Source organism: Lacerta agilis, chromosome 4 (assembly GCF_009819535.1).
Source record: "Lacerta agilis isolate rLacAgi1 chromosome 4, rLacAgi1.pri, whole genome shotgun sequence".
Taxonomy (NCBI): Eukaryota; Metazoa; Chordata; class Lepidosauria; order Squamata; family Lacertidae; genus Lacerta; species Lacerta agilis.
This window is the reverse complement of record NC_046315.1, coordinates 80,982,357-80,994,946: the sequence shown is the minus strand read 5'-3', so window position 1 is coordinate 80,994,946 and position 12,590 is coordinate 80,982,357. Positions and strand designations below refer to the sequence as shown.

General features: G+C 45.6%; 1 protein-coding gene across 3 annotated transcripts in view; it reads left to right on the top strand.

The window, feature by feature from the left end:
* The first annotated feature begins 1,588 nt into the window (after positions 1-1,588).
* Positions 1,589-12,590, top strand: part of PCCA (propionyl-CoA carboxylase subunit alpha) — a 219,784-nt gene continuing 208,782 nt past the window's right edge. For all 3 annotated transcript variants that reach the window (XM_033147813.1, XM_033147812.1, XM_033147814.1), the window contains exon 1: positions 1,589-1,754. In XM_033147813.1, the coding sequence (XP_033003704.1) occupies positions 1,650-1,754 (105 nt within the window). In that variant the 5' untranslated portion in view covers positions 1,589-1,649. The remainder of the gene's footprint in view (positions 1,755-12,590) is intronic.

Here is a 12,590-nt window from a genome sequence, read left to right as displayed (position 1 = left end):
ACTTGACTGTATAGCCAGTTCCAGTGAACTTCTGAAGCTAACAGAAAGCTGATAAGGTTAAGGAAAACCTACACTGGCACCCTTTAGTATTCTGGCTGAGAACTGCCCTATGACTTTCCCCCTCTGTTCACATTGCAAGTGAGGTGATTGTCCTGCAGGGTAATCTATAATTTTTGGGGGATTTCAGAGCAATGTTGGCTGCCAATGCATGTTGGCTGGGAAGGAAAAACTTTATCTGAACTGGAATCATACCGGACAAGAGGTATTCTCTTTCATTGTTAGATGTTTGGAGGATGCAGGGAACAACATCTATGGCTGTAAGCTACCCCAAAGGGCATACTTGTAATGTAGGTCATCTGTGGAAACACTCTGGAGCAGGTGTGGGTAATCTAGAGTTCAGATATTCAACCTAAATGTACTGGTATTGGGTCTAGGGTTGTTAGAATCATAAGGTCATCTAGTCCAAACTCCTGCAATGCTTCCTGCTATTTGAACCTCTCTCTGCATTATAGGAATTATGGGATAGCACTCCTGATGCCATGATACAGTAAGAGCTGTTCGACAGTGGAATTTGCTGACAAGGAATGTGGTGGAGTCTCCTTCTTTGGAGGTCTTTAAGCGGAGGCTTGACAGCCATCTGTCAGGAATGCTTTGATGGCGTTTCCTTCTTGGCAGGGGGTTGGACTGGATGGCCCTTGTGGTCTCTTCCAACTCTATGATTCTATACCATAAAAAACAAGAAGTGAGCTACTCTGGTTGAGAACTGCAGACAAGTTTCTCTGCAATTCCACATAAGGCTCTGTGATCGTTGACTATGAAATAGCCAGGATGGCAAATAAGGACTGGAGTCATGGCCATAGCCAGGATTTATGTTGGGGGTGGGGTGGGGTAGACAGGATGGACACCCACCTGTCATCATCCTGTCTGGCTCTGCCTAGTAGATTCGGAATATGTGTCAACAACAGCTGCTTTAAATTAACTTTCGTTTGACCCCAGGTGCTCAGAAAAATCTGTCAAAACAATTTCCACTTTTAGTTAAGCGCTTTTATTTATGTACTTGATTTAGGGGAAGACAGCTGCGCCCCCATGGGTGTAGCCAGTGGGGGCACCTGCCCCCCTAAATCAATACAAATCGATAAAAATACATAGCTATCTGAGGTTCTGCTCCCCCCCCCCCAACAAAAGGCCTGTCCCCCTCAACAAAAATCCTGGCCACACCCATGGCTTGAGGTGGTGGGAGTTCAAGGTAGAAAGATCGCCGGCGCGCTGACGAAGCGCGAGAAAGGAGATTGCGCGGTCCTGACCACGTTCCTCCGCCCAAGTATGCAGGTGCTGCTGCGTGCGTCCAAACGAGTTCTCCTCTCTAGCTACTGCGCTTATTCGCAAATCGCCCGCGAGCCCCTCCGGCCCGTTCTCTCTGCGGCGCGGGCTCCGCCCACCGCCGCCGCTGCCGCGCACCCCTCCCCTCCCTCTCCGCTGGGAAGCGGTCGCCCCGCCTCATTGGAGGAGAGGCGCGCGAGCCGAGGCAGGACGGGAGAAGGCGTGTGCCTTTTCGCTCGCCGGAGCGTCCCCTGATTGGTCGAGACGCGGCGAGGTGAAAGGGCGGCCCATAGGCCGCTTGAGGTAGAGCTCCGGAGGCTGAGCCAACGATGATGGCGGCGGCGGCGGCCTCTCTGCGCCGGGTGGGCGCTTGGCAGCAGCGGCAACAGCAGCAGCGACGCGGAGCTCTGGAGCGGCTGTTCGGGGCGCGAGCGGTGAGGCGGCCGAGCGGGACCCCCTCATGCGGGTGGTGGGAGGGACGGGCGAGTCCCGCAGCTGCAGCCAACCTGAGGGAGCGTGGCGTTCGTCCCCTCGAACCGGCTCCAGCGCCCTGGCGGCCCCTCGAGCGTCCCTGCCCGAGGAGCGCGTCCCCTGCCCCCGCTTCCTGGCATGTGCTGGCTGAAGCGCCCACGAACTGGGTCGGGGACGTTTACGCGCACGCGGAGGGCGGCTGATGGTTAAGTGCAGCGGGAGGCGTCCGGGCGCAGCTCTCCCTCCGGGTTTCCAAGCGTGTCTCTCTCGTCAGCGTGTAGGTTGCGGGCGCTGCGCAAGTGCCACTTGTCACGCCTGCCTTCTCATGTTGCAGCTGCGTACCTATTGGCTTGAAATGCGCGGCGGGGTCTCGGGTGTCTGCGGGTAAAGGGTTTGCAAGCGAAGGCGCTGGACCTCTTCTCTCCACTTACCCACGTTTGGGAAGCGCCTTCACTAACAGCACGGCGAAAGAGGGTCCTTTGTGATGCTCTTGTGTGGTGATGCGTGTCAAACGCGGAGAAAATCCTGTGCAAGAGGCAGCGCGTGGAGTAGCATAGGCCGGCGTCCTTGTGAATGGTGTCCCCTTCCTCCAAGAGGATGTTTGCCTTACCTTATGGCTTGACTGGAAGTGTCTGTTGAAGAGCATATGAACTAATGCTTAGGCTGAGGAATACTATAATATGGTTCCAAAAGTTCTTGTGGGTTCCAATGTTAGGCATCACACCCTTGAAGGCTAATATGCTGATTTCTCTCTCTTTTGCTCTGGCTAACCATGTTGTGCAGAGGTAGTGAAGGGCACAGCACATATTGCGGTCAGGTAGGCAGACTGCCATTTGTGACCTGGATTTTGAATTCGTCATAATCACTTGCACCTTGGGCTTTTCTGAAGTCCATATAATTAACAAAGACCTGTGTTGTATTGAAGCTCTATCCTAATGAATTTCTGACTAACATAGGTGGAAAGTGATATTGAAATGAACTAAGTACTATAACATATGCTTGCCCTAAATGACTTTATTTCCTTTGCTCAGAGAAAATTCAAGAGTGAAGGATCCAGAGGCACTTGTTGCACCATCCTATGGGAAGATGGACTTAAAAAAAGACAGGATATTCATAATTTAGTATCCCTGTAGTTGCTTTTTATAGAGAGAACACAAAACCCCATATTGTTCATCCATACGTTTGCTTTGGCATAGCACTTATTCAGTTTAGGTGTTACATCATACTTTGAGTTTTCACACTTTCTACAAATGTTTGTATGTCCCATTCTAACAGTACTCTCCAAATACATTTTAATGAGAATTATAAAGCAGGTGCAGGAATAATACTGAGGGCCAATTATTGAAACATTATTTACATCTTTGTACTTATATGCACGGAATTTCTCCTAACAATAATTTGTCTATATTCATGTATAATATGTATGGTATATACCAGGGGTGTCAAACTCAAATTCATCGGGGGCAGCATCAGCAGTTTGGTTACCCTCAAAGGGCCGGTTGTATCTGTAGGACTATGTGTCCACTCTTTATTATCATAAATTATTGTCACTGCATTCAATTATTACTGTTTATTGTAATAATGTCAGTAATAACTAGCACTGAAAGTAGAAACATAGTCAGAATAATGGCAAGTAGATATTCAAATGTACAATTATTGTACAATTTATTGAAAAAGGATTTTATTGAAAAAAAGCTTGCGAAAAAGAGGCGCCACAATCCGTTTCGCGCAAGGCAGGAATTGGATCCAGTTTCTCCCTTTCCTCCCCCCCTTTTTTTTAAAAAGAAGTGCTCCACGAAAGCTTGCATTTCTTTGAAATAAAAACGAGCGTGTCGGGGGAGCAGTGTATAAATAACAACAATAAAAGAAACGAAACCCCGAAAGCTTGGCCTCCGAAACAGGCGCGAAGATGAGGCCGCGTCGTGTCAATTGGGGGAGGGGGAGAGAAGAAGGAAAAAAAACCCAGGAAGAAGAGGAAGAAGCGGCCGCGTCGGCAGAGTCTCTCGCGACATGAGCTGCCCGCCCACCGCTCCTCCCGGCCGCGTCTCGGGGCTTCCTTCCTCTCGCCCGCCGAGAGCAGGCCCAGGCTGGGGCGGACCCCTCGGCGCCACCAGGCAGACCTCACGCCGCCCCAAAATGGCTGCTTCCCCCTCAGCCGCCGCCGCATCCCACCACGGAGAAGGCCCCCATGCCCCTCACAGGTTGCCGCCGCCTTTCTCCCCACCCACAGGTGACCCTCTCTCCCCCACCGGCGCCGCCATTTTACTCACCGACCAAGCTCGCCGCCGCCTCCTCCGCCAGGCCTTCAACGCCAGGCCCCGTCACCTGCTCCGGCCCCTCCTCCCAGCGCCGCTCTCGCTCCCCCCCACACCCCCGCCACCGGCCTCTCGAAGGCCGCGCCTCTCGTGAGAGCTCCGCCAAGCCGCCCTCAGCCAATCGCCTCCGAAAGGTCGCGCGGATCATAGAGATGAGGAAGAAAGGGGGTCGGCACTCGGGGGAAAGAGGAAGGGACAGTCTATAGAGAAGGGGAGTCCTAGAACGGCCTAAAAATCGCTACCGGCTGAAGCTGTTAAAAAAAAAAAAGCGAGAATAAAAGGTGAAGGCTGGCAGCCGGCGGCGGCTACACGGGCCACATGATGAGGTCTGGCGGGCCGGATTAGGCCCGCGGGTCTTGTGTTTGACACCTGTGGTATATACAGTTATCAGCTGTTCTTTAAAGAGTAAGAACAACCATCAATCTTTGATGCAGTGTCTGATCAGGAGGAGGAGAATGAGATGGCCATTACTTCTTTTGCTAGTAAGCTTATGCAGTGATGTGATGATGTCACATGGATGTGTGGACAATACTGCAGCTAGTTGGCCACCATTGCCATTTCAGTATGGCTGAGATAAGTTTTTGTTGACTGAGTACTTCATTATTTGGCATGGTAATTAGATTTTAAAAATATCCAAGTTGCTAAGGAGAGTTAAAAAAACAATGACTATCTGACTGTTATAATAGAAAAGGCAGTCCTCTTTCTCCCCTCCAAACACAGGTGGGACATCCCTTGTAATTGAGTCTAAGTTAACTTGTTTGCCTTAAATAGTCTCAAGAAGTTCTGCCACAATAGCTAACATGCTTATGAAGTGTTTTGGAAGCCTGTCTTCTGTTAAAATTAAACCTTAAATTACAGGTTAGGTAGGTAAATGTTTAATTTCTGTTAGAGTTAAAAATTAAAGTTCACAGTGAAGCGGTTGAAAGGGTACGTTTATCCCCATAAATCTCAAATTGCCTGCTTTGCATAAATCTGAATTAAACTACCTCTGTCACCTAACATAACTACCGGTAGCTATAAATGTTTTGTTGTGGAAGTTCAGTTAGATGCTTATCAGGCCAATACAACACTGACTGTATAATATAAAACACAGTGAGCATTAACCACCCATTTAACCTGTAGCAGTTTGGTAGTTGCAAGCAAGTTAAGGCTGGTAACTATGAAAATGTAATGTATAAAACTACAGGGCTGTGATAGGCCTGCTTAGCCCAGTCCTGTTCTTACAGGTTGGTGCTGGGCCAAGCTGGACAAGAAGCTGCAAAATCTGTGACTGAATTTTGTTTTAGTCCAAAACAATCATGGAGGTATAAGCCCATATTGAGTCCCCTACCTTGCACCTTTTTCAGGGTCTAAGCTCTAATGCAAGGTTTACCAAACTTGGGTCTCCAGCTGTTTTTGGACTACAACTCCCATTATTCCTAGCTAGCAGAACCAGTCATTGGTCAGGGATGATGGGAATTGTAGTCTAAAAAACCCAAGTTTGGTAAACCCTGGTCTATTGACAGGTAGGTAGCCGTGTTGGTCTGCCATAGTCAAAACAAAAATAAAAAATAAAAAAATCCTTCCAGTAGCACCTTAGAGAAAAAATACAGCTGTTTGTCAGTATTATAATGTGTGATGCAGATTGGATTCCTGGGCAAGAAATAAGTACTCTCCATTTTTGATGTTCGGGTGAGTGAGCCACACTTAGCTAGCTAATATGGCACCATACATTCACAGTAGAGAGGTTTTGGCAGGTTTTCAGAAGTACAGATATTCTGCAGAAATACAAAACAATCTTAGGGAACCCCTCCTCAATTTGTCCCCCTTTCTAAGAGCCCAGTGAATACAGAGTGTGCTTAGCAGGTATGTAATGGTGGTTGACTGTTGCAGTGTGAGGGTGGTGGAATGGATTATAATGGGCAGTGTTTGAAATTCCCCAGGTACCAGGTCAGTTTGTGACTGCAAATGGTCCACTTGCAACCAAATGTAGATGTCCTGTCACTGGCTTGACGCCTGACATCTCCACCATCTGACTGGTGTGCAGCAAAGTTTTTTGCTGCTGTGCCACCAGTGTGGCAGCAAAATTTGTGAGAGGATTACTTTTCAGGGTGGTGCATCTCTCCTGGGGTCAGCTCTAACACTAACTGACTTGATAAGACTTTCGGCCTAGTTAGGGCTTGGCTGCGGTGACTGGTTTTTCTTTTTTTTTTTTCTGCCAAGGGCAGGGAATTCAGGTTGAATGCTTAAGTCTCAGTGCAATGAGGCCAATGAACCAACTCCAGTTATAAAGCAGCATTAGAAATTAGCCAGGTGCCAGGCACATTTTGCAACTGGGGATTGAGAAGTCTTGTCACCATGTATGGCAACTGAGACTCAATAATAAAATTTGGCCACTGGCGTTGAGGGCACTGGAGAAATACTTCCTCCACTGCAGCGCAAGTCCATCAGGCTGGAGCTGAGGGCGCAGGAGAAATGCCTCCCCAACTCCCAAGTAGGATCACCGCCGTGGAGTGAACTGTTTCTTCCCCTACCACAGCACCTGTAAAAAAGACAAAATGGCGACCCAACCTTCTGTTTTTGTGCCCATAATCAAAGTTCCATGAGCCAAGTGGCAGATAGTTTTTCTTTCCTAGTTTCCAGCACTGGGAAGTAGGATGCAAAATTGCTCACATTTCTAGGGTCCAGACCTGTTTGAACTTTCCAAACTGTGTGTCGCGGCACATTAGTGTGTTGGCTGGAGTGTGTAGGTATGTCACACAAATGCTCCCTGTGCTCCTCCCAGGACTGGAAAGGGGCTAGTTTAACCTCTGATTTGCTAGTAAAGCTGAATTACTGTCATGAAATGATGCATGTCTAAAAAGTGTGTCACCAACATGAGAAGTTTGGAAAGCTTTGATCCAGACCCTCATCCACCTTACATTCAGTGTTACTGTACATTCGCTGTTTCATTGGATGTTTTAATGTGTTGTAAACTGCTTTGAGATTTTTTCCATTAAACTATACAGTGGTATAGAAAAGAAATTAATAATAGTAATAGCAATAGTACTACTACTACTACTACTAATAATAATAATAATCCACTGGAAAAAAATATGACCAGACATTCTGTTGAGGCAACCACAACCTAGGTTTTATGTGCCATTTGGTGATTAGCTTATATATCTGAGTTTCTAACATTGAAATTCATGGAGGAAGGCAAGGCTGACTGACTAGAACAGTGAATAGGAACATTCCACATTGCAGCATTTTGTTGCAATCATCACTGCTTTAGAAGATTCTTTAAAAGTATTTTTGTTTAATTTTCCCTATATAAACCAAATAACAAACTGGAATTTCCTGACACACATAAAAACTAAATCGAACCAAGGCTGGCATGGGATGTCACATTCACAAGAAGTGGTGAAGCACATTATCTGGATATTTGCGATAAGATACAGACAGGCAAGTCTGTTGTAAGAAATGAGAGAACATTGATTGAGATGGCTCATCAACTGTTGGGCTTATCTGTATTAATCCATTTAGGTAACAATTACAACTTGACTGATGGTAGGTTTGCTTGTATCTTGAACACATCTTGAACAGGAGAGCCAGTGTGGTGTAGTGGTTAAGAGCGGTAGACTCGTAATCTGGGGAACCGGGTTCGTGTCTCCACTCCTCCACATGCAGCTGCTGGGTGACCTTGGGCTAGTCACACTTCTCTGAAGTCTCTCAGCCCCACTCACCTCACAGAGTGTTTGTTGTGGGGGAGGAAGGGAAAGGAGAATGTTAGCCGCTTGGAGACTCCTTCGGGTAGTGATAAAGCGGGATATCAAATCCAAACTCTTCTTCTTCTTCTTGAACATATGAAGCTTAAAAATGTATTATCCCCATGAGAATGCAGTTATATGTGCCAGGAGATTTCTGATAACATGCTGTGAGGCTGCTTTCGGTGTTGTTGGAAATGAATGGTTCATATGTGTACTTGTATTTTTTGGAAACTTGAAGACTGTAGTGAAAATTAATGTATAAATCTATCATTCTTTAGTTTCTTACATTGATAGAATAGATACTGCCTTGGTATTCTTGAAATTAGACCTGGTATATGAATTATTTTAATAATATATGAATAAAAAATTCAAGGGGAAGACAAGAGAACCAACATGGGAAACTGGCTGAGAAGATTTTGAGAATTGCTTTGGTAATTTGAGCTGTTTATGCTACAGTCCAGAGAAGTCTGTGCAGGGTTATTAGAATGTTAACAAGATTCTTGCACAAACATCCATACTTTCTGGAAGAAAAAGCTGCTCAAATTACCAAATATTAAGCTTTTAAATTTGACCCAGATTCTGCACAGATGTATGTGCCTGCTAATATAAACAACTGCTGTAATTTGAGAATGAAATATTTTTAAATTTTATAAACTAGGGATTGCTAATCTGTGGCTGCCAAAATGTTTTTGTACTGCAAGTCTCTTCATCCTTGACTGTTGGCAGTCCTGGCTGGGGATAATGGGAGTTGGAGTACAACAACATCTGGAGAGCCACAGGTTAGGCACACCTATTATAAGCCAAGCAGCTTGCATCAAGTCCCACATGTATTAAGGTTGCACTTCTCTTCTGATTCTTGAATTCATATATATTTATATATGAGAGAAAGTTGCCACGGGTAAAAACATCTCTGGAGTCAATTATATATATTTTTTCCTGGAGAAAAAAAAGCAAGCAAGCAAAGTAAAACTACTTAAAAATGAAACATGTGACTTATGATATCAATGTAAACTTAACTGTAGATTTGGTACTTTCCCCTTCCTGGTTGTAAGGCCAGAAGGTCATTGTTATACCAATATTATCTTCATAAATCTCTGCATTTGGTTGCCAATATCCATTCATTACGATTCCCCAGGACTGCAAATGTTACAGGAACAGAAATATTTGTTCAACACTGAGGTTGCTATGACATACACCTTTTTAAATTTTTCTCTACAACAGCTGGTTGGGTTTGAGACAATCTGTGTACCACTTTGGCTCTGCTATTTAATTTCCTCTTCTCCAGTTCCGTTCAGTCTGAATGCAAGAATGGAGTCAGATCTGGATCAGAGTTTCCTGGGAAGAAGGAAGTTTCCTGTTAAACAACTCTGGGAATTGTAGCTCTCTGCGGGGAATAGGAGATTCCTAACAACTCTCAGCAGCCTTAAACTACAGTTCCAAGGATTCTTTGGGGGAAGCAGTGACTGTTTAAAGTGGCATAATGCAGCTTTTAATGTATAGTGTAGATGGGGGCATGAGGCTGGGTTCATACTCCCTCCTGGCCATGAAGCTCACTGGGTCATCTTGGGCCAGTCACTATCTATCAGCCTAAACTACCTTACAGGTTTGTTAGGATAAAATGGAAGGAGCAGACAGAACAAGACAAATAGTAGGTCCCAGTGGCCCAGTGTCCTGAACCCCGGTATACCCAATAGCAAGTCTTGCTGGTCACTCGTAAATGACATCTTGCTTTCTCCATATTATTTATCTGCTTAATTGATATAGCTGCCCCAAATAGAAGTACACTAGGAAGTCAGTGTGGTGTAGTGTTAGAGTGTTAGACTAGGACCTGAAGATCAGAGTTCAAATCCCTGCTCAGTCACAAAGCTCCCTGAATTACCTTGGGCCAATCCCAGCCTCTTAACCTACCTCACAGGGTCTTTGTAAGTATTACCTGAGGAGGGGTGTGAACCATGTACTTATTGGACAAAAAGGTGGGATGTAAATGCAACAAAAAGCTTACTGGTACCATCTGCTTATGACGCAGGTGGCACTGTGGGTTAAACCACAGAGCCTAGTGCTTGCCAGTCAGAAGGTTGGCGGTTCGAATCCCCACGATGGGGTGAGCTCCCATTGCTCGGTCCCTGCTCCTGTCAACCTAGCAGTTTGAAAGCACGTCAAAGTGCAAATAGATAAATAGGTACTGCTCTGGCGGGAAGGTAAATGGCGTTTCCGTGTGTACGCTGTACGCTGGCTCCCTCGGCCAGGAAAGCGAGATGAGCGCCGCAACCCCAGAGTCGTCCGCGACTGGACCTAATGGTCAGGGGTCCCTTTACCTTTACTTTTACCTTCTGCTTACCTGCCTAAGAAAGCTGGAGGGACCAGCCAGATGGAGATGTCAGTCACCAACCTGGCAACCAGAGATCTCCATGTGCTTGCAGTTGGATCAACACCAGTAGCAAAATATGCCTGGTGCCTACCGGTAGCTAATTTCTAACACTGGCAAGAACGCAGCAAAAGTCTGCATAATGCAAATTTGAATAGCGGTACTTATAGCCAGGACTATAATGGTTTTTAAATAAAACATTTTCTGTCTTGTGGTTTATTTGGTTAGCATTTCATTCTTTAAAACTGATGGGGAACCTAGGGCCCTCTGCATAATTCCTGATCATGAGCCATGCTGCTTGGAACTGATGGGAGCAGAGTCCAACAACTGAAGGCCTATAGGTTCCTCACCCCTGCTTAAAAAATAGTTTATCCTGGGGCATGTTGTTCAGTCACATTAGTTGCACTATTTTTTTGGTCTGAATAATTGCTTTTGTGTTAAAGTCACACACTCTCTGTCTGATACTCTGTTACTGTATAAGAATGTATAAAATGATCTTAACAAATTAGAGAACTGGTATAAACCCAAATATATAAGGCATTATTAATCACAATAACAATATGATCAGATTAAGATGATATAAATGGAAAAACTGGTTAATCTTTAGAGATGGACTTGGAATGGTGATAATAATTGGTGGTCTATCATAGTAGTTTCCAACCTGAATAATAAACTTGTTGTCTGCCTTTTTCTTTAACCAAATTAAAATAGGAATTTATACAGCCTCTGTGTCTGAGCACTGACTTGTGCTGCTAGCCCTCATATCTAGTGGAAGAAAGACTTCCCTACTACAGTGGCTTTTGCTTTAACTTCTGCCATCAAAGAAGCTTATTTCCTTTCATTCTTTCTGCTCTCCTGTGTCTTTCAAAGGATAACACTTTTTTTACCTGTTAGTGTAAACCATCCTTTGGTCTTATTATTTAATCATGTGGTAAATTCATTGTAACCTTTTCTCAGGGAAGGGTATGCAAGCTTCCTCACAGGCCTGGTGAGAAATGGTTTTATATTTTCTCTGAAGAATTTTAGAGTAGGTGAAACATTGGAGTTCGGAAAGAGTGCAAGGGGAATGCCTAATAGGGTTCTCTCTGTGTGTGCCATTTTATCTATACCCATTGTTCTTCATGGCTAAGTGACAAAAATGCCGGCCTTTAATTTGTCTTGTTTCTTGGTCTTAAAGTGGCAGAACTGTTAGAAGTGACGTTTGGTAGTTATCTAGGGAAACCATCCCACTAGATGTGTTGCCCTCCAGATGTTGTGGACTAGGGCTGCCATCTGCCCCAGCCAGCATGTCACTGGTCAGGAATTACAGATGTCATCCACAACATCTGAAAGGCATCACATTGGCTACCCCTGATCTAGAAGGATGGTTTCACTGACTGCTTGCACAGCAAGAAATTTAGAACCTTGAATTGATAAATGCAGCACAGAACTTACGTTAAAGAGTACAGTGGTACCTCAGTTTAAGAGCAGTCCGGTTTAGGAACGATTTGGTTTACAAACTCCGCAAAACCGAAAATAGTGTCTTGGTTTGAGAACTTTAAAGGTAAAGTAAAGGGAACCCTGATCGTTAAGTCCAGTTGCAGACGACTCTGGGGTTGCAGCGCTCATCTTGCTTTACTGGCCGAGGGAGCTGGCGTTCGTCCGCAGACAGCTTCCGGGTCATGTGGCCAGCACGACTAAGCTGCTTCTGGTGAACCAGAGCAGCACACGGAAACACCGTTTACCTTCCCGCCGGAGTGGTACCTATTTATCTACTTGCACTTTGACGTGCTTTCGAACTGCTAGGTTGGCAGGAGCAGGGACTGAGCAATGGCAGCTCACCCCGTTGCGGGGATTCGAACCGCCTACCTTTTGATTGGCAAGCCCTAGGCTCAGTGGTTTAGACTACAGCGCCACCCGTGTCCCTTTACCTCGGTCTAAGAACGGAATCCGAACGGTGGAAGGGCACCGGTGGCGGGAGGCCTCATTAGGGAAAGTGTGCCTTGGTTTAAGAACGGTTTTGGTTTAAGAACAGAGTTCTGTTCTTACTGAGGTACTACTGACAAGGAACACCATAATAAAGATGCTTGCTGCATTGCTAATACTGTTTTGAAAGCCTTATTAGAACCGCAACTGTTGGCATCTGTCTGTCTGTGGCACTGAAGTGACCTCCCTGGGCAGTGTGTATAGAGCTCCTGGGCTGCCCTGATGATAAAGACCCCTCCTCCTTCTCGACCTCTCTGATGTGGTCCAAAGGAAAGCAGAGTATATATCATTTGTATTTCAGGCTTCTTTCTCATTTCTTTTTTGCCAGACCTAGTTTGCTACTGCTAAATGTGCCTAGTAGCGGTTAGGATGCTTACATGTCAGTGGCCACTATAGCTTAGATCTGGACTTCCATGAATGGAATGG